General features: G+C 36.3%; 1 protein-coding gene across 2 annotated transcripts in view; it reads left to right on the forward strand.

Moving 5' to 3' along the window:
• The window catches only part of ntrk2a (neurotrophic tyrosine kinase, receptor, type 2a), a 53,261-nt gene extending 32,787 nt beyond the window's left edge, over positions 1-20,474 (forward strand). For both annotated transcript variants that reach the window (XM_059523807.1, XM_059523808.1), the window contains exons 13-18: positions 4,525-4,713; positions 11,544-11,674; positions 11,765-11,937; positions 12,253-12,493; positions 16,046-16,204; positions 19,892-20,474. In XM_059523807.1, coding sequence (XP_059379790.1) covers positions 4,525-4,713; positions 11,544-11,674; positions 11,765-11,937; positions 12,253-12,493; positions 16,046-16,204; positions 19,892-20,077 — 1,079 coding nt within the window. In that variant the 3' untranslated portion in view covers positions 20,078-20,474. The remainder of the gene's footprint in view (positions 1-4,524; positions 4,714-11,543; positions 11,675-11,764; positions 11,938-12,252; positions 12,494-16,045; positions 16,205-19,891) is intronic.
• Positions 20,475-23,332: the final 2,858 nt, after the last annotated feature.

The raw sequence follows: 23,332 nt of genomic DNA on the forward strand, positions 1-23,332 counted from the left end.
AAACGAACAGAAAAAAAAAATATACCAGAACCAGCACTGCTGAAAAAGTGAGTGGACACTAATACACTCTTATACTGTAGCATGCACATACAAACTGAAGTATAATTTATGCTAAAGGCTATTCTATAAAAAAAAAAGATAGACATCCCCTGCAATAAGTCTTGTCCCAAGGTCCTGTTTCAATAAATCACCTCAGTAAAGAAACTGTGTGTCTTGTCATTTTTATGGGGTCTAATGTTAGAGCATATTTCATATAAGCCCAAGCACAAACCAAAGCAGTGTTACAAAGCTGATTGTTTCAGCCCAATGTAATTGTATTAGATGTATTATCATGTTAGAATAGGACAACTGTGCGTTTAGATACAAAGACAGCATCATGTAAATCACTGAGTGTCATGTATCTTAAAGGACCTTCAATATTCAATTACCCGTTGAGCAGCAGTGAGAATCAATAGCACGGCCTGAGAGTCGTCCGGCCTCAGGCTTATGCACTGTTATGTCAGGACCCTGGTCACTTGGTCACTCCTGATTGTCTCCTCTTTCATCTGCTGCCTCTCGCTCATTATTTTTCCCTCTTCACCCTCACTAGACTGCAGACTGACCCTGCTGCTTAACTCCATTTGCAATGATTTTTGCAATGAAACAAGTACTTAAAACCAAAAGTCAGTGAATCAAATGCATGTCATGCCTCTGTGTCAATAGAAATACATAAATATAGACATTAAAATTATTAAAATTATGTAATTGTGTGTGTAAGAGTCACCTCCTTTAAAATAATCACATTCTGTTGCTTTGTGGCCTGAAATGATGACAATTTAAATATTTGCAATATTTGCCCACTCTTCTTTCCTGAAGTTTAGTTAAATTTGATGGTGACCATTTGTTGACTGCAGTCTTCAAGTCATTTCACAGATTTTCAATGCGGTTTAAGTTTTGGCTCTGACTAGGCCATATCTATAAAGGATACTGTGTGTGTGTGTGTACTTGTGGTTGTGTGTGTATATATATATATATATATATATATATATATATTACACACATACATACATCCCATAGCTCCCAAGTCCCATAGCTGTTGGATTGTATAGCACTGTTGAAATGCCACTCAGCCAATCAAATTCGAGTAGCAGAACAGTCGCATTGGCAACGATCATTTGCCCCATTACTACAGCTCTCAGTATCTTGTCCAGCACAGATGATGTCATAATGGTTATAAAAATGGTGCTGACGTCTTTGATCATTATTTTCACAGACACTTTTGCCAGTAACAAGTCGCTTGGGTTTTCTAGTAAATGCTTTAAGCTGTTGCGTGCCATCAGAGGGGTCATCGCAATATGGCCGATCTCCAATTTCCTGGTTTATTCTCTCAGATATCAGTGAGGCTAATGCAGCTATGGGCACTATGTCATTCAACATTTGGCTGGCTGTTTCAACCGAATGTTCTGCGTCCTGACAACCTCCATCTTTTACTTGCTGATGAATAAAGCAGTTGAAGAAGTGGAGTTGGCAATCTAAGAGTAAAGAATAAAGATTATTTCAAGGTTAATGTGATTTACCCAAGTAAGACAGGTTCCTGGGTCTCAGAAGATCAATCACATTTTAGGCTTTGGGTTGGAATTAGCTAATTCAACAATACTTTTGTCATTATTTCATTATTTAAGGGCTCAACTGTTTTGAGGATTAAGGATGGATATACTTGGTCATGTGTTTTTGCTTAGGAAATAGCCACCCGTTATGCAAAGAACAAGTGTACACGGTAACCCAAAATCCATTCGAAATGACTAGAAATCAAACTCAGGAGGTGGTCTGAGATGCATACAGATCGATCTATCAAATCATTCAAGTTGTTTCTTTCTTCTCAGAAACAGCAAAGAAGATATTTGAAGAATTATTTTTTCCCATACAATGAGAGTCACTGCATGAGGCCTGAATCAACATTGATTTTATTGTATGCTCTCAAAAAAAAAAAAAAGGTGTGAAAGCTACTACTGAAGCGGCAAACTTTTCAAATTGTACATTAACCCATTTAATCCCCAATTTTTCCCAGACATGAAAATATCCAAATGATGTGTCATTAGCATATTTTTTTTAATTATTTTGGAAAAGTGTGTGAAAAAAATGTGTTTTATGTTGTGACCGGTGGGATAATGTGTTTACTGAAATAACATATTTCTGCAGTCATAAAAATGGTTAGATATCTATATAGCTATTTCAAACTGTTTGATCACATTATAGGGTTACTATTATGCATAAAAAAAACTTATGCAACATTGATAGGAACTTTTTTTAAAAAATATAACATTTTTTAATATTAATGCTTAGAGTATTATAACATCATTATTGTATTTTTTTTGTAACATTTGAATTTTTATTTTATTGCAATATTTTGTCACTAAAACATTTTATTGTCATTTTCACTAGCAACTGCGATTAGATTTATATTGTATATCTAAGTTGACTGTTATCCCAGCGGTCACTATTGTGACCATCAGCATGTTTACTCATTCTATGACCACACTCAACAAAACGAAATATATGTGAATGCATATATTAATACTAGACACCCTAAAGATCACGTGTACCCAACATCTTTGTCATATATTTATGTTAAGACACTTTACTATCCTTTAGTTTTGGAGCTTTGATGCAGCCATCATCTTCTAAGGGGCAAACAGGAAGTAAACTGCTCTGGTCATGTGACAATTTGCGCTAATCACGTGAAACTGCACATATTTAATCGAGACCCTTTATTTTTTCCATATTTGCAGGAAGTACACTAACACGTCTTGTCAGTAAAGTTTTTGGGATAAGGCTAATGTACCTTTTAGATACTAATATGTGCACTTTAGGTACTAATATGTACCTTTAAGATACCAATATGGACCCGTTAGGTACAAAGGTATATCTTTTAAAAAGGTGACAGCTTTGAGTTTTTTTTAGCTTTTTATTGGAGTGCACATACAAAAAATATTAGAGACATATTTTTCTGTGTTCCACAGAAGAATGGAAGTTAGCTTTGATCATCATGAGGGTGATTTAATGATGATGTCCTTTTAGGACAGTGCATCCTTTCTGTAAGTCTGTGCCTCATTTTCATTGGCCTCAGATTAAATATGGCATCTAACACATGAGGTACACAGGGTCTATGACAGTTTGATCAGAGTTTTGTTTCAGCATAATCTTCTTCTTCTTGCTTAACTCAGGTTACTTTCATCCAGCTTAACATTTACAAGTAGAGGTTCCAAAATCAACAATCTGTGTGTTGTTCCTGGAACAGCATTCCCATAAACCAGTCATGTGCACTGATTTTATGGATGGGGTTATGATTGGTAGACGGCCAGACCACTGAACTTAAGGCAAGACACTACAGGCGAAAGCATTGTTTTTTCAGGCACTGGTCAATTTTGAGATATTCGGTTTACTTCCATAAGTCTTCTTTGCTTTTAGACATCCAAAATACACATTTAAATGTTTATTTAATATTCGTTTTCTATTTGTATTTGAAGTTTTAAATTATAATACATATATTTGTTGAATCAATCAATCAATCAATACATTTATACAACTTAAAATGTATTTATGATTGAATGACCAGCTAAAAATTAACCCCCCCCAAAAAAAATATATTTTCCTGGGAATAATACAATTCACGATAGATGTTAACTTTCTGAAGTTCATGTAAATGAAACTACACCCTCGACGGCAGTTTTGTTGAACCTTTTTGACTTTTCTTTGGCACTTGAAGATCTTTACATTTGCACTACTCATTTCTTTTAGTTGATTCCCAGTGTATTATTCCAGTTACAACAAGCTTTGTCAAGCTTTGAGTGATTCTGTCTGGCTGAACACTTTGTGTCATTCTGAAGGTCTTGTCTGTAGAATTTATTAGTCTATTAGTTATGTTGTTTCATGCTTTAACGACAGCAGTTCCACTTGTGTTAATCCTGATGATCATGTGCCCTGTAATGATTTGAGAATTAGCCAAACACCATCCTGTGCTTTAATGGAATCAAGGATTAACCATTTGTACAAAAAAAGTTCACATTATTTCAATTTTAGTCATTTTACTTATTTGATCAGTGACCAGAAAATACACATGATTATAAATATGGCATATATGTCATTCATTTTATGTCATAAAGTTGACTTGTTTTCAATATGTTCTCAGATGTTTGCACCCCAATGTTTGCTTTATGTATTAAGATTTTCCCTTTCTGATTCTGCCAAAAAGTTTGACTTTGAACTGGAACTGTGTCTTTTTTTGAGACCTTGCTGTGATGTTTTTAATTAAACATTTTTATGTTTTCATTGATACAACAACATTTTGTTGAAACACTGGGCCAAGGGACTGATTATTGTGGTATTGAGTATTACACTTTCCTTGCAAAAGATGGAGACAGTATGAAAAGAAAAAGCTGATTCCAATACAAATGACATTTTAAGAGCTCCTGCCTGAAATGAAATCTTTTATAAACTGCCTTTAAATATAGTGCTTCTAAGGACAAGTATCTGTCTTTAACACAGGTCCTTCCTCAGTCATCAGTAATGACGATGACTCTGCCAGTCCTCTTCATCATGTGTCCAATGGCTCTAACACACCCTCGTCCTCTGACATGAACGCGGACGCCGTCATCATTGGCATGACCAAGATTCCCGTCATAGAGAACCCGCAGTACTTCCGCAGCACCAGCAGTCTGCTCAAATCTCATACATGTGAGTCTGTCTCTCTCTGTCTCTTATGGAACAAGGTTATCCCAATGAAAACAAAAAGATGAAGAAATCTGTCTAGTATGTTACAGTAAATAATACATTTGTATGAATTAGTAAATGAATATATATATATATACTGCAGTCAAAAGTTTGGAATAATTATAATTTTAATTAGGAAATTACAGTAATATTGTAAAATATTATTACAGTAAAAAAAAAGTTTTCTGTGTGACTATATTGAAAAATGTAATTTATTCCTGTGATCAAAGCTGAATTTTTAACATCATTCCTCCAGCCTTCAGTGTCACATGATCCTTATCAATGATTATTATCAATATTGAAAAACATTTGTGCTGCCGCATATTTTTGTGATTCACTACCATTCAAAAGTTGGGGTTAGTAAATCAGCATAGAATGTTTTCTGAAGGATCATGTGCCATAATTCACAGTATTGCAGTTTTTACTGTTTTAATCAAATAAATGCAGCATTGGTGAGAATAAGAGACTGCTTTCAAAAACATTAAAACAAATATATTATTCCAAACTTTTATCTTTTTTTTTTTATTATTGGGCTGAAGGTGACATAAATATCATTGCACTTCCCCACATTATTTATACTCAGTTTTTTTGTGATTTTATGTCTTTTTATGTATGTAAACGTAATATAATATGAGAAATGTATACTGTAATACAATTAAAAACATCATAAAGGCTTTAAAGGCAATACATAATTTACAATTAAAATAATATTAAAAAAATCATATTATACTAATAAGCATGTCATTATATAGTCTAGTAATGGCAATTAGTATAGAAAATGTGTTTTTGATTGTCTCAATGCTCCTACGGTAGGCATCATTTTCTTTCAGCAAAAATATATATTTTTATTTCTTTATTTTAAATCAGGAGTGAAATTCAGACATTTATTTGACAGGTTTGTTCATTTAAGAACACATCTGCATACTCAAACACACAGCATCTTAAATATTTACTTTGAAGCCCTCTTCACTTGCCTCTTGTTTTTCTCGTTCACTGTGTGCTTCCCCCCCACTCTGGTTACTTTTAATATAGGGTTATGGTGTACAGTGAGTTACTGTAGATCGATGCAGCCTCATCATCTAGCTCTTGCTAATGTAATCAGCTGACTGGCTAGTTTTTCTTCAAAAGCATTTCTTAATCACATTAAGGGAAAATCTCTAAGAGTGCAGTGTCTGTTCAAAATCTTCTCTCTCTCTCTTTATCTCTCTCTCCTCCAGCACACTAAATGCCTGATTAATCTCGTCTTATCTCTGTACTGTCCTCACTCTCTTAAGGGATGCCTAGGATGAGAAACAGCTCTTTTTCACCATATCTGAAATAATCTCTAATACACCTTTTATTAAATTGTGCCCAGTTTCCGGAATTAAACACGTGTCTCGTGTATCTCATAAGTGAAACTCGCAGACACACATCGAGTAGTAAAACAAAAATGAAATCAAAACATTGTGATGTCTATGGAACACTTAGGCACGAATCCAAATGTTTCCATGTTCCCGACGTATCTGGATGCTAAAATTTGGTGTGGAGCTTCTCAAAGTTAGGAATAATCAAAGGAGAGCTGCGGTCCTCAGTTGGGCAGGAAAGGCTAAGCATGTTGGCGCTTGAGTGCCGAATGCACATGCACCAACGCCAAGAAAAAAAGGCCCTTTTTGCGCTGCGTCATCAGGCTTAATTTGGTCTTAATCTGGCCCTGAAGAGTTCACAGCTGAGCGGACATTTCACTCGCTGGCTTCAGCATCATATTTTCATATGCCGGAGACTACTGGAATTCGTGATTGGTTGACAGCAAATTTCAAATATAAAATGGAACGATAAAATAAAGTTATTAACTGGTTATCGGCCATTTCAAATTTTCGATTCTGTTCGGAAATATAAAATTTTGATTTCGTTTCTGTTTCTGGTTCTGTTCCTGTCCAAATTTCGTTCGTTTCCGGTTTTCGTTTTCGTTCCTGGAACCGGTTCGGAGCCCTGAGTGAGAGATGCTTTTTCGTGCCTTTTTATCATAATTTTATGTTGCTACTTTTTTTTTTATCTTTCATGGTACACATGATGTGGATTCATCTACTAGGAAAAATGTTCAGTTCAAAATGTCTGAGTTTGTGTGAAGTCTGAGTCTGTCTGGACTTTTATACTAATACCTTACAAATGTACCCAAACATCCACAGAATATTGTGTTGACATAATGGGACTAGTCCTATTATTACTATGTTATTAATATTTATTACATGTTGTGGTTCAGTCTCATTGGTTTTGTTTATTTCAAGTTTGCTTGAATTTTTGGATTCATGTCATGTTTCTTATTTATTTATTTCCTTATCTATCCATATATTTTTAAATTGGTGTCCACGTCCACATGCTATGTTTAGTAAGTAATGGTTTATTGAGTTTCTTGAGTTACTTGTTCTCAATCTACAGATCCTAGTTGACTTCTGTAAATAAAGAGGTGCTGTAGGTCTTTCAACCTCCGTTCTCTTAGATTTACATGACAAAAGATCCTTCAAGCTGTGGATCGAACAGCTATTTTTTTCTGAACTCTGCCAGGCAGGTCATATCCAGTTTGGATTAATCATATTTTATGCCCCAACTGAGATGCCCCATTGAGTCTTTACATTAAAAGTCTTCAAGTCTTGAGTCTCCAGCCTGTGAGCCACAATTTAAAGCCCCAAAGTCACAACCCAGATCCACCATGTTTGGCTCCAATCCCATTACACTATTTCGGGATTGAAGGCTACAGAGTTCAAGGGCAGTGCAAAATTATCTTGAAGGAATAGTTCATTCCACATTTTTGTCATTATTTACCCACTCCAATGTTGTTTCAGATGTGCATTCTCTTATTTTATCTGTCGAACCAAGAGCACTCAAAAATGCTGAGTTAAAAACAACCAAATTTGCGTCATTTTGATAAGCCAGCAATCAGTCAAAAAGGGACAAACCCAGCGTTGGGTTGTATTGACCCACCTGCGTTGGGTTAAATGTTTGACCCAGCATGCTAGGCTGTTGTTGTTGCTATTTTTTTAATTCATCGTTTGTTTAAAATGTATTATACTGCTGGATTAAAACAATTATATTATACAACCAAATTATAATCACTTTAACACAAAAAACGATTACAGTAGCAACATAGGAATGAAAATTTATTAATAAACAAAGAACACCCAGAAATGAACAAGAGTAAAAGGCAAAAGTAAAAACAATGTGTACGTGTATGTGAATGAGAAAGTGTGCAAAGAAGAATGGCAAATCAACAGTTATACAGCTGATACATGAAATTGCTTTTTAAACATTACATCAAACATTGTTGAAGAAATATTTAATAACAAGTTTAAGACCAAATTTGACTTTTTCATTCAATTTTCTTCCGCAAATGAAAAAAGCTATAAAAATCCCTTTTAACCATCTCTTTTCTCAAGTGCCATAATGGCTTTAGGCGGCTGCATATATGGAAAAAAAAACACCTAACCCTGAAAAATTCTAACAAAAGGTTTCTCAGCTGTTTTTTTGTAGTATTAGGTGCCCTTAATAACATACTAAAAGTTTACCAAAGTTTGACCACTAGAAAGGTGTAATTTTCAAGATGGTGTCCAAGATGGGCAGGGAGCCCTTAAAATAAAAAATACTTCATTATTTGACTTAGTCACGTAATCTTGGTGTCTAACCCTATGTTTTCTGGGTCTATGAATCCATTGGACTTGTCTAAATTGCATTGACATGATTACATACTTAAGGAACATATGATTTTGTGAGAATACTGTAAGGTTTTATCATTGTTTGGGGTGAACCAGAGATGTAAACAATGTCATGTAACTCCTACTCAGTAGGTGTTTTTTTGCTAAAACACAGACTTTACATTCAATGTAAAAGTTATTGCACCCAAAAGTAACTTAAATTGGAGTTGTATAACTTTGATCATAACTTTGATCATAAACAACCCTGTATTAGCCCTAACATGGACCTGTTTGTGAAATCTCTAAAATGGTCTCCCCTTTCAATTTTAATAAGGTAATACATATGTAATGCATCCTCTATAGATGTTTTCAATGTAAAGGTGGCATTATACTAAACCCAACAAAACTAAATTCACAATTTTCAGCAATTCAGAAGATGGTAGAAGAGAATACTGACATTTGATATTGCTTGACTCATTGTAATGTTGTTGGCAGCACAGTGTATACAATTTTGCTCAAACAAAATGCATCCTTGACTACTTAAAAAAAAGGAAAAGTTCTTTATTTTTTTGTAATTTAATTAAAAAAGTAGACTTTTGTATATTTCTAGATTCATTGCACACAAACAGAAATATTTCAAGAGTTTTTTTGTTTTAATTCTGTTTGTTATGACTTACAGCTTAGGAAAATTAGAATCTCAAAAAATTAGAATATTCCATTTTGAGCTTGATTAGTTTTATTAATTATGAGTATAAATACTGGGTACTTCCTGTGCTAGTTCAGAACTTAAGCTGTCGCGATAACCGCAATATTGTAATACCACGCTATTGACAACCGCAGAAACCGCGGCAACCGCAGTGTTCAGGTTTTTTTTTTTTTAATGAGGCTGTGGCCTTCTTGTTTTTTTCAATTTGTTACTGTGCATTCAATGTTAAATAAATTAATGATACAATATGGTTATGTTGTAGCTTTATGGTGCTTCGTTTGTTTTGAATAGGCCGGCTGAAACGATGGGAGGCGCTCGATCTCGTCCCAAAACCTAATGTCACGTCGCCAGTTTGGGAACATTTTGGCTTTCAACCCAATGAAAAGGGCGAGCCAGCGAATATAGATGAGCCAATATGCAAAATTTGCTGCAAAAAGGTTCTTGTGACGCGGCAATACATCTAATTTAATGTCATCGGGACATTCTAAAACGGCTCTAAAAAGTGGTTTAATGTACCAGTACAGTGATATTAACAGACCAAACTCACTAAACATCATATTAATAAAGTATAATTAAAAAAAAAAAAAACGGCGGTAATACCGCATCTCGCGCTATTGAGCCACCCATAATAACCCCAGGGCAAATTTCTTAACTGCGACAGCCCTATTCAGAACATGCAACCACAATTATGGGAAAGACTACTGATTGATAGTTGTCCTGAAGACAAACATCAAATCCCTCCACAAGGAGGGTAAGCCACAGAAGGTCATTGCAGAAAGGGTTGGCTGTTCACAGAGTGCTGTATCAAAATATAGTTATAGAAAGTTGACTGGAAGGAAAAAGTGTCGTAGGAAAAGGTGCACAAGCAACAGAGATGACCACAGCCTTGGGAAGATGGTCAGGAAAAGCCGATTCAAGAACTTGGGAGACCTTCACAAGGAGTGGACTGAAGCTGGAGTCAGTGCATCAAGAGTCATCACACTCAGACATCTTCAAGAAAAGGGCTACAGCTGTCACATTCCTAGAACCAAGCCACCAAGCCACAATTGTGTTTTATCAAGTCCAAAGTCATTGTAGCCATCTACCAGGAGATTCTGGAGCACTTTATACTTCCATCTGCTGACAAGCTTAATGGAGATGCCACAGACAGTAATTGCAAAAGGAGCCCCAACCAAGTATTAAGTGCATAATTAAACCTACTTTGGAGATCTTGAACATTTCTGTTTTGTAAATCTTTTTTTGATTGATCTTTGAGAAAATATTCAAATTTTTTTGAGATACTGAAGCTGTAAGTCGTAACCATCAGAACTCAAACATAAAACTCTTTAAATATTTCAGTTTGTGTGCAATGAATCTAGAATATAAAAAAGTTTGCTCTTTTAAATTAAATTACAAAAAAATAAAGAACTTTTCCATGATATTCTAATTTTGTTTACATGTACCTGTACTTAAGGGAAATTGTACATATTATTCCCATAAATATGCTTGTAATCAATTGCTTTAATATATAATTGTACTTGTAATCACTTATCTATCATGCAAATATGCTAATTAGAATATTACATGGCCAAAACATGTATCAGGCACCAATATTTCTGGTCTAGGAGGAATATAAAGGAGTAATGGTCATTTTAAGGTCCTGGTGGCTGCCATTTGGAAAATGGGGCCTTTTCTTGGAGTCAAACTTTGGTAAACTTTTAGTATGTTTTTAAGTACATTTGATACTACTGTAAACCACTGAGAAACTTTGTTAGAATTTTTTTGGGGTCAAGACATATTTGCAGCTGACTACTTACCACTCAAGTGATTATGGTTTGAGAGAAAACACTCCAGTTTTAAATATTCCTGTCATCCTTCTCTACCCGACAGTCTCAAATCTTGTTTGGTTTGTTTTTTAGTGTTGTCAATTGTTTTGTTTGACAACTGGTCCTACTTGCACTACTCTGAGCAATTACTACCTCTTGAGGACATAGGTGTGAGGTTTGCCTGTGGAGCTCTTACAAGCTGGCCTCCGTAACACTCACTCCCATTTTGGTCACGGCACCAATCCGGGTCACGGCACCAATCCGGATCGTGGCACTAATGTTACTAGTCCTACTTACACCACTCCAAATGGAATTCAAACCATTGTCAACCAGCATGGGAGGCAGGCAGGCTAATAAGGACTGCAGATCCTACTGCCAGTTCCTCAAGTGCCTCTTGAAGGCAGGGAGTGAGTTTTACCTGAGCAGCTCGTACTAGCTGGTCTACAATAAAAGTCTCACCTAAATTTCTCTGAGGGACAAATTCTCCCAAATCTAAAGTCAAATCTGTCAAATGACCTAACTAAGTAGAGTATCCTGTATACATTCTTTCTTGTGAATCATTTTGCTAAGAACACAAATGTAACATAAGTGTGTGATTGTGTTGTGTTCTTTCAACAGTTGTTCAGCACATTAAGAGGCACAACATTGTACTGAAGAGGGAACTTGGAGAAGGAGCGTTTGGGAAAGTGTTTCTGGCCGAATGCTACAACCTGTCCACAGATCAGGAGAAGATCTTAGTGGCTGTCAAGGTTGGCTGTTGAATTTAGTATTGATGTTGGTATGCTGAACGCTAAATTGTCAGTATTCTCAGTGTATTTGAAAACATTGTGTGTTTGTAGACTTTGAAAGAGGCCAGCGAGAACGCCAGGAAGGACTTCCATCGTGAGGCCGAGTTGTTGACCAATCTGCAGCACGAACACATCGTCACATTCTACGGCGTGTGTGTGGAGAGTGATCCACTTATTATGGTGTTTGAGTACATGAAACATGGCGACCTCAATAAGTTCCTTAGGTACAGCTGCCTGAACATGTCTGCAAGTGTTTGTATTGGAATCCAATAGTGCTTAGTCAAATATTTTCTATAACTGCTTTGTCCATGTAAGCCAATAATTGCAGATAATTTTTCATGTTTTAAAAGTTTAATACAAAGGAAATCAATCAGTCAGAGCTTAGGAATTTCATTCCTGCAAGCCAGTTTGAACTTGTAATTTGTAAACACATTCGCTCTGAAACCCAAATGCTCTACCATGGCTTGTCTCTCACACTAAGATGTATGTTTGTGAATTGTGGTCTGGTTGAGGTCATTACTTTGTCTGTCCAACCGCAGGGCTCACGGTCCTGATGCAGTACTGATGGCTGAGGGACAGGTGCAGCAGCAGGCAGAGCTCACTCAGTCTCAGATGCTGCATATTGCACAGCAGATCGCTGCAGGCATGGTGTATCTGGCTTCCCAGCACTTTGTTCACAGAGACCTGGCCACACGAAACTGCCTAGTCGGGGAGAATCTCTTGGTGAAGATCGGAGACTTTGGGATGTCCAGAGATGTCTACAGTACGGATTACTATCGGGTAAGATTTGCATTCTAGTTTGACTGTGTTTTTGACCCCAAAATGTTCTGAGATTCTTAAATTATACTTAATTTTATAGAATTACATAGAAAAGTATATTTATAAAATATATAAATTCTAATTTGATTTGTTTATATAATTATATTCTAGTTATATTATTCTTAAATATTTATTAAAAATAAAAATAAACAGTAACACTGTGAAATATTACTACAATTTATCTATCTATCTATCTATCTATCTATCTATCTATCTATCTATACACACACACACACACACACACATATGTATATGTATATATATATATATATATATATATATATATATATATATATATAAGAACCTGCTTTAAAGGTTCACAGTTTCAGTTTACACTTGTGACATACAATGTCATAACATTTTGATCTGAACAAAAAATGACATCTACTTTATATCAATAAATTTGCTTACATGATTCCTAAAGAAAACAAAACAATTGTAAAACAATAAAATAAATACAGATGTCGAACCTTTCCACTTGGATTTCACAGGTTTTTCATTTTGTATTTATGTTCTGCGTGGAATCGCCAAAACCGTGACGCGAGCACCACCCCAACTGCACAAAACGCCCCCAAAATGAGGGAAAGCTGCAGCCGCACCGCGCTGCGACCCTACTGCCTTTGGCTGCACCCCGTGCGAGCCCCTTTTCACACGGGACGCGGCGGAACCGAAGTGGCATGCCCTAATGCTAGTATTTCATGTTACTCTTATTGTCGTTCAGAGATGATGACATCTAGCGGTTGGAATGTAAACTCAAAACAAAACAACTGCCATGAATATTGTTTGATTTTTTTTTTTTTTTTTTTTTTTTTTATAATTTTTTTTAAATATTGATATTCCGTTTTTGAGAATCTATACAGTATCGGCAAACAAAATATCGCGATACTCACGTGTATCAATATTTTCTTACACCCCTAATTATGGAAGACTTTCCCTGTCAAAAATCTTTTTATTTTTGTCAATTGTCAATTTGTCTAAATTTATTTGTCAATTGTATTACTTGGAAATTAATGCTGACTTCACAAGGACACCTAAATATGATATTTAAGTCCTTTTCCCAGTATATGTATAAATCAATATGCTTCTCATGTTCTTTGCTATACACTGTCTACTGATCACTGAATACCAGCTATTCGAACACCTTAACCCTACTAGCTCTCTTCCTGTATGATGTCAGCCGAATCTCACTCTGTGTGTGTGTGTCCTGATTCACTACCCTGAGTAAGTCTCTCCCAGATTAGGAGTCAGGGAGAAAAGTGGCGTGGGAACAGGAAAGAGGGGTTGCTATGGGAACAGCAAAGAAAAGGAATAGAGCACTTGCGCTGTCAGACAGAATCTGAAAAAGTCATTAAAGAGCTCTCATTAGTATTCACCCCCATATTCAGCATGAGGGCCTACCGAGAGGGGCCTAAATTAGGGATAAAAAGTTAGGGTAAGAACATAAAGAAACCAAACCTTACACTTTCTTCTATTATGTGTGTTCTTCTATTGTGTTCCATTCACTTATTCAGCGTGAATCATTTATCCAGTGATAAAATATGGGTTGCATGATGTTTATGAATGCAGAGATGTGCTAATAGATAACTCTCTTCACCGACAACTGTGCCAAGTTCATTAGAGTTCATTTATCTCTGAATACTGATGAATATCATGACACATCTCCATTATATGAGCCTCCATTGATATTCAAATGCAGGTCAGGTGTGTGTGTGTGTGTGTGTGTGTGCGCGCACAATGTGTACACCATTGATTAGGCCTATAGAACATCAGTTTCCATAGAAACAGCTGGTCAGGCAGATGCTGATGGGTGGAGTTATGTTGTGAAAGCATGTTGTGTAACCACATAACTTCTTATGAAGCCACATTACTGCATTATAACCCATATTCAGAAGCTTCATAAACATGGTTGATGATCCTCATAAAGTGTTTTCCACCCATGTCATCCTTCTTTCTCTCCATATAACTCTGTAGTCACACTTTAGTTTAGGGACTAATTCTCACTATTAATTACAAAGTTTGCTTCAGTAAACTCCTAATTTGCTGCTTATTGATAGTTAGTGAGGTAGTTGTTAGGTTTATGTATGGGTTAGGGTTAACAAAAATATGATCATACAGAATAAGGTATTAATATGTGCCTTATAAGTACTAATAAACAGCTAATGTGCTAGTAATATGCATGCTAATAAGCAACTAGTTAATAGTGAGAATTGGTCCCTATACTAAAGATTTACTCATTCTTTAATAGAGAGTCAATATTTTGATCATTTAAATTCAGCAGGAAATCAAAATCAACCCGGTTTACATTCATAACATTCTTGTCATATTGTGCACCATTTATCACTACACAGTATTAAAAAGGAAAAACATGTCGTCTTAATCTTTGATCCATGTGTTATCTTGCTCCAATCTTTTTAGAAAAATACAGTTTTTATGAAACAATCAGTTCTTCGTGGATGAAGTTGTCCTACCTTGTTCATAACTGAATATCCACATTTTCCAATTTATGAAAGTAATGTGCGAACAGCCTTACATGTTGACTTTAGCAAAGTGTAATACTATCATAGTCATTCAGTTCTGGTCTCCTATCTCATATCCAATTTCAGGGTTACTTGAAAATTACAACACAGGATTATTTATTTATTTATTTTATATAGATATATATTTTGTACATACTTAAAAATGTACATACATTACTAACTGATACACCACAACCTTAATACAATAATGCAACAACAATGGACTTTGCCAGTAACTGTCCACCTAAACCAGTTAAGAGAAATTTAAACTGGTGCAAACTGGTCTAAGCTTTTTAGCAGGATGTTGTTGTGTGGCTGAGCATGTGAGAATGTGTCTGTGTGTTCGATTGCAGGGGAAAAAGGTTTCTAATAGCGCTTGTGTAGCAGGCCACTTTTTAAGTGACCCTTCCAATATGTAGCTCCACTATGGTACCAGTGAAAAGCATAAAAGCTTTTGACTTTAATATTTGATGAGTCCAGTATGTTAAACCAATTAATCTGAGACTAATCCACATACTGGACCACAATCTCATAATTCATATTTCAGAGGCAGCACATTATGGAGAAATATAATAAATGAAATGATTGGTTTTGGGGTTGAGCTCAAGGCCAGACCAACTCCCCAAGCTTACAGCATCCAAATCCTGAGAGGCGCAACTTACAGCACCACCTGACATCCTGAACTGGAAATACTGTCAGCATTTGCCTGAGAGCTTTTTGGACTGAACAATGCTCCAAATACAACAAACTGTCGACTGTCTTCTCTTGCTCTAAAAGTCTGTATTAAAAGTCTGGGAGTTTTGATGGTTTTATGTATCTTCTCTGTTTAGACGATTTGAGCACACCTGGACATCTTAATGTCAAACCGCAGTTCTACAATATTTATCTATAATCTTTTTCGTAATAAACTACATTGTTTGGCCATTAACACTTTTAACGATTTGACATGAGCATCCATATGTTGCATGACTCAATGTTCAATGTCCTGTATGTGTAGGTTGGAGGTCATACCATGTTGCCAATCCGCTGGATGCCACCAGAAAGTATCATGTACAGGAAGTTCACCACAGAGAGTGACGTCTGGAGTCTGGGAGTAGTGCTGTGGGAGATCTTTACCTATGGGAAACAGCCCTGGTACCAACTGTCAAATAATGAGGTATTGACACATTAAAACATCTACACACCAGTGTCAAAATTCCTTTTTTCAGAGGCCTCTCCAGGACATTTCATTTTTTTTTTTTAATTCACGAGCCAACAAATTTAATCCAACTATCAAATTTGATTGATCCTGCAGAGTTCAGCTCTAACACTAATCAAACACACCTGAACCAGCTAATCTAGGTCTCCAGGATCACTGGAAAGTCATTGGCAAGTGTGATGGAGCAGGTTGAAACTGAAGTGTGCAGAAAGGTAGACCTCCAGGAGAATGGTTGTCTTCCCCTGCCCTAGAGACCATGCAGAACACCTTTGCAACCACAAAGAACACATTAGCAATCGATTAAAAGACTCCTGAGCAAGGTTTCCCAACCCTGTTCCTAGACTACAACAGTATACATTTTTGAGCTGATCCCAATTAATGGTTGTCTAAGTGGTGTCCACATAATAGTAAAGGATTCATAGATAATTGGGTTTTTGGGCTAGACCTGACCTGCTAAATAAAGACATGCACCCCTCCAGTTAGGGTGCCACTCTCCTTTCTAGAAATCTGCCATATAGTCCTTATTAGTGTATATAGTGTTATTGTATGGCTAACTGGGGCCCAGGTCAGGAAGCAGGCACACTGGCTTAATCGACCGTCTGCTAGCTGTCTTGAGTTGTCATTTAGCTCATATAAATGACAATATTATCCTGTAATGTACCACCAGGAACAGGGTTAGAAAGCTGTGCTCTTTCACTGGGCAGTATCTTTTTAAAAAGTACACCAAAAGGGTGCATATTAGTACTTTAAATACAAATATTAATACATAGCATGTACATATTAGTTCCTAAAATGTACAAAAGTCTTTTCAAAGAAAAAAATCTCAGATTTCTCTTTGAATAGTATTATATTTGAACAAGTATTCAAACACATAAGACAGGAGTGTTCAATCCTGATCTTGGCCATCGTCTTGCAGATTTTAGTTCCTTCCAGCTCCAACTTCCTTGCCTGGAAGTTGCTAGTGAATCTGATGACCTTGATTAGCTGGTTCAGGTGTGTTTAATTAGGGTTGGAGCTAAACTCTGCAAGACAGTGGCCCTGCAGGAAATCTAGTGAATCTGATGACCTTGATTAGCTGGTTCAGGTGTGTTTAATTAGGGTTGGAGCTAAACTCTGCAAGACAGTGGCCCTGCAGGAACCTGTTTGAACAACCCTGACAAAAAGCTACACTATAAAAACTTTTTTTTTTTTTACCTTGTCACAAACAGTGCTGTTCACAACCAGTTTCCGTGCATGTCTCTTTAAATGATGATGAGCTACTGCTTACCCCACCCCTCTTTTCCGTTTTTTATTTGTATTTTTTTCTGTGTATTTGGTGGTGCGTTAATGCCCCAATATACTAGAAACAAGTTAATTTTCATTCTACGTTAAGGGGTAAAACGATGTTCAAAATGAAGTTCAAAATCCAGACGCCACCCACTCTGAAGAAATCAATGTTTATGTGGTCATATGTGCTGCACGCTTTCCTCTCAGTAGCAAAATAAACACAAAAAAGATGGAGAAATCCGCAATAATCGTTTAAATAAAAATCTGATCATAGCAGCATGGATATGTTTGCACAAGCGTTGAAAATTAGCACTCCCATGAAGTCACATCACGTTTATTTAAAAGCAATCAGCAGTATTAACCCTTTAACTCGTATGATCACACCGGTGTGTTCACTCTTGGCTGGTCCCTGAAGTGTACAATCACACCAGTGTGATTAGAACTTTCAGTGCGTCACATCATCAACTGCTAAATTTAAATCTGCTTTCGCGCTTTGGCTGGCACAGAGCCAGATCGGACGCACTGAGCGCTTGTCATATTATCAAAATATTCAGTGTTTTCAACCATATATAAGAGCATCTCAATAAATTAGAATGTTGTAGAAAAGTTCATTTATTTCAGTAATTCAACTCAAATTGTGAAACTCGTGTATTAAATAAATTCAGTCAAACAGACTGAAGTATTTTAAGTCACCAATTCACTATCTCAAATAATTAGAATACTTCATAAGACCAATAAAAACATTTTTGGGGAATTGTTGGCCTTCTGGAAAGTATGTTCATTTACTGTAAATGTACTCAATAGTTGGTAGGGGCTCCTTTTGCTTTAATTACTCCCTCAATTTGGCGTGACATGGAGGTGATCCGTTTGTGGTTTCTTTGACAGTGGCCTTCAGCTCATCTGCAATTTTTGGTTCTCATTTTCCTCTTGACAAAACCACATAGATTCTCTATGAGGTTCAGGTCTGGTGAGTTTGCTGGTCAGTCAAGCACACCAACACCATGGTCATTTAACCAACTTTTGGTGCTTTTGGCAATGTGGGCAGGTGCCAAATCTGCTGGAAAATGAAATCAGCATCTTCAAAAAGCTGGTCAGCAGAAGGAACCATGAAGTGCTCCAAAATTGTTTGTTAAACGAGTGCATTGACTTTGGTTTTCAAAAAACACAATGGACCAACACCAGCAGAAGACATTGCAACATTGGTCTATGAGCTTCTTCCCCCTTCCTCCAGACTCAAGGACCTTGGTTTCCAAATAAAATACAAAACTTGCTCTCATCTGAAAAGAGGACTTTGGACCACGGGGCAACAGTCCAGTTCTTCTTCTCCTTAGCCCAGGTAAGATGCCTTTGACATTGTCTGTGGTTCAGGAGTGGCTTAACAAGAGAAATACGACAACTGTAGCCAAATTCTCAATACTCTTGATGCCTTGACCCCAGCCTCAGTCCAATCCTTGTGAAGTTCACTCAAATTCTTAAATCAATTTTGCTTGACAATCCTCGTAAGGCTGCGGTTCTCTTTTAACATGCTTGGATACAGCACTCTGTGAAGAGCCAGCTTCTTTGGCAATGAATTTTTGTGACTTATACTACTTATGAAGGGTGTCAATGATTGTCTTCTGGACAACTGTCAGATCTGCAGTCTTCACCATGATTGTGTAGCCTAGTGAACCAAAGTGAGAGACCATTATGAAGGCTCAGGAAACCTTTGCAGGTGTGTTGGTATGATTAGCTGATTGGCATGTCAGCATATTCTAATTGGTTGAGATAGTGAATTTGTGGGCTTTTGTTAAATGTAAGCCAAAATCATCACAATTAAAGAGACAAAGACTTAAACTACTTCAGTCTGTGTGCACTGAATTTATTTAATACACGAGTTTCACAATTTGAGTTGAATTACTGAAATAAATTAACTTTTCCATGACATTCTAATTTATTTCAGACAATTAAATATTACAAACTGTATTTTACAGTTTGTAAAATACTTGCTGATGTCTATGGAAACGGCAATATTGATCCTTACAAATATAATCTGACTACATGTTTTTAGTGATATCATATACAGATTGTGTAGGTAATTATTAAGTTTACTCTGCTCTTCTCCCAGTTTACCGGAGACCTACTTTAAATTTACATCCAACTACAAAACACATGCATTGCTTACAAGACATGTTGGTGGACAGCATAAAACTGGCTGAGGGTGGAAATATGATAATAAGGGACATCCGTGTCCATCAGTGGTCGTGGGCGGGGCCTGAGCAGTATGATGTCATACACCATGTAAAAGTGAATTTTGCACCCGATGTCCCCTTTAATATAGCATTACACATTTCTGGACATTTATTTTGCTTGACCTTTCACTCATTGTTTTTTTTTTTGTAGGTGATTGAGTGTATCACCCAAGGTCGTGTACTGCAGCGACCCCGGACCTGTCCAAAGGAGGTGTATGACTTGATGCTGGGATGCTGGCAGAGAGAACCGCACATCCGACTCAACATTAAAGAGATCCATAACCTGCTCCTAAACCTGGCCGAGGCATCACCGGTGTATCTGGACATCCTGGGATAAGAGAGCTTTTGCCACACGTGGGACTGCGACTGGATTCTCAAAACAACCCCCTCCTCTGTCCAACCCAAAATCTCCTTCTTCTACAGATTTAACATCTCCTTCCTTGTCCACCTCCTCATCAACATATTCTCAATATAATGTGGAGATGGGATCTTGTCCATGTACAATGACTATGAATGATGCATTTCTGAACAAAAACAGACTAAATGGAAAGAAAATTGAAGTGACTATAGTTTAGTTACCAAGAATAATATTTTCAGCCGTTCTCAGCTTCTGGAGCAAGTTCACACCTGTAAATTTCATTTGGGGAAAAATGCATTTGGGACTTGAGGAAGGGCATCACTCTTAATAACAAAGAGGAAACAGCAGCTCCATAAACGATGACCAAACACAAATCTGAAGCTCCCATCTGTTACATCCTTAATCCGATGCAAAGCACAGAACCTGAAATTAGCATGGACCAACAGTGACAAACTGCGACTATATCTATACGTATACATGTCTGTTTATGGAAATGGACGCTAACAAATGTAGTTTCACAGTTGAGCTACTCTAATTAAAAGCTTCTGGACGCTGACAGGATGTTGTTGCTGCCGAACTCATCTGAAATGGAGAACTAACCAATTAAAATGTGGCTAGAACATAAGCATTATTTATAGTCCTCACCACTTTTGCCAGGGCCAATTTTGTCCCTCCATTTCCACCAATTTTGTCCCACCACTTTATGAAATATCTTAGGGTTATGACGAGTGCAGTGGACGTGTCTCCAATTGTTAAGCAAAGGTTATCATTTTGTTAGTATGAGTAGCGTTCTGGTGATGTAATCAGTTATGATATATGAATTTTGGACATTTCTATAAATAATTTCACGTTTTAGTTTTGACTTGAGCACATGTTCTACTACTGAACTGATTTCTGGATCAATGCTTCATATTTATATGATCATTATTAACCTTATTCATGTTCATAAGCTAAGCCTTTGCCATGTTGTGATGTCCAACCAGCATGTCTGTTTTCTGCCCCTGTGTCTAGCAAAAAATCAACGCCATATCTTCAGGTTTGTATACGGTATGAACTATGGAGGGCAAGATGGAGTCATTTGAGATGAGGCCGTGCCTCAGTAAAGTCAGCTTGGTTTTCTTACAGGAGCTTAATTACACAAAGTGGCCGATTATGATGGTTATGCAGGCTAAATTATGACCTTTGCTTTCACTCATTCTCGATCGCCATGTTTTACTACTGAGTGGAAGCACTAATGTAGTACTCAAGCTTCGGGTTGTGTAACTGCTATAGTATAATATATATTTCATTACAGGACAAATGTCTTCTATTAGCCGCAACTCCCTCTAGACTCATATACGCTATCATTGGGGAAAACAGTAGAGACAGGAGGGGACAGGATGAAGAGAATGAGACGAGGGGAGGAAAATAATGTTAAACAGAGATAAACATGAGTCACCTCACTAAAACCCACATTTCTTCTTCCTTTTATCGTGAATAAATGATTATTTCTATTTATCACCATAGAGATCCTATCCCAACATCCTTTTTTTTTTTTGTTCATTATTGCACCGTCAATCCCCTCTCCTGTTGGAGACTTTGCACAATGGACTCCATGGCATGAATTTGTGAACAAAAATCTTCCAATCAATTCAGGTTTTGAGCGAAAAGTCCCAAAAATGTATTATTTATCAATTATATATTTTTTGGAACAAGAATTGTAATCTTTAAGATATGTAACTTTTAATTTAATATTTATTTTGTACTTATTGTGAAGCACTTTTGTTTTTTACTTTTGCCTGTAAAATAATTATTTTTCATATTATTATTATTCTTATAATTTTCATATTTGGTTGAGAATGAATATAGAGGTGGTTCCTGGGTTCAAATGTCATGGAATGGGATGTATTAATGTAAAAAGACAGAAATAGTACATATTCTGGATGAACAAAGAGAACACTTTAGGTTTAACGTTCAAGTTAAATTCACACAAAAGAAGCCTACTTTTGGATTTTGACCATTTTTCACGATCATTAAGAATAGTTTCTCCACAAATTCTCACAGACATTTGCATTTTACTGTTTTTAATTTTTATGTGTGTAATTCTTATTACTGTAATACAGTCATTTTTACTGTAGAACAATGTTTTTCATTTAAATTCACATAATTTCAAGACAGTATAGCAAACTATCATGGAATATCAGGTTTTTTATTACATTTTGAATGTCATTACTTTTTCTCATTACAGTGATGGCTATGATTTTTTTTTATGATATGAATGGCAATGGGGTAAAATGAGCTTAATAGTCATGAAAATAATGCCTCAATGTGATTCCTTTGTTTTTCAATGTTTAAATCATGAAACAGAGGGAAAATGTTGTTTGAGATACAAATATGAATGAGTTTCAGTGGCTCAGATTAGTCTTGCCTTACTCCAAAGTTCCTGCGACAGAACAATAAACTGTGACTGCATATTAGACACCATCTTCTACATGTCCAGAACAACGTCTGAATCAGAATGTCTATAAGCTTACCACAATTAAACAAATGTTAAAGTCAACATGAAAGCAAAACTGACCCTCTTCACTTTCTTACACTTTCCTGTTTCTTATTGTGCACATTATTACACAGACAAAAGTCATTGTGTAACTCTAAAACAACTTGCCTTTTCTGCTGACATTACCAATCACCAATTTACAGAAGTATAATGGCTTTCAAAGGCCGTTTCATGTTGACTTCAACTCCAAAATTGGGATACCTACTCCCTTTTCTTAATACTTTTTAACAGGCCTATTGACAGATGGAATGAAGAATTAATTTCATTTATGGAATTATAGAGTTATAAATTGCATCCACAATCAAATGTTATCATCTGTATGAAATATATATGGACCAGTCAAGTTGTTCCGTCATTGTATTTAATAAAAGTGTAATGTCTTACCTCATAATGAGTGTGTGTGTGTGTGTGTTATTGTGACAGTGAGTTATGCGTACATGTTCATGTTTATAGGTTGATCAATATAGGTTCGTACAGAGTGCTTTGACAACATGGGCCAAATGTATTGACCCACATCCACTAAAATGCTTTATTGACAGCCTTCTTGGCTGCCAGTCTGAATATTTACTCTATACAGTAATATGATGGAGAGCTGAGCCAGTTAAAAACAATTTATGATGAAACGGCACAATCTATAATGTTTATGTAGCATTAGTGTTGCTATAGTAGATCTGAAGCCGCGAGAGAACAAAACAAGA

Source organism: Carassius carassius, chromosome 34 (genome assembly GCF_963082965.1).
Source record: "Carassius carassius chromosome 34, fCarCar2.1, whole genome shotgun sequence".
Classification (NCBI taxonomy): Eukaryota; Metazoa; Chordata; class Actinopteri; order Cypriniformes; family Cyprinidae; genus Carassius; species Carassius carassius.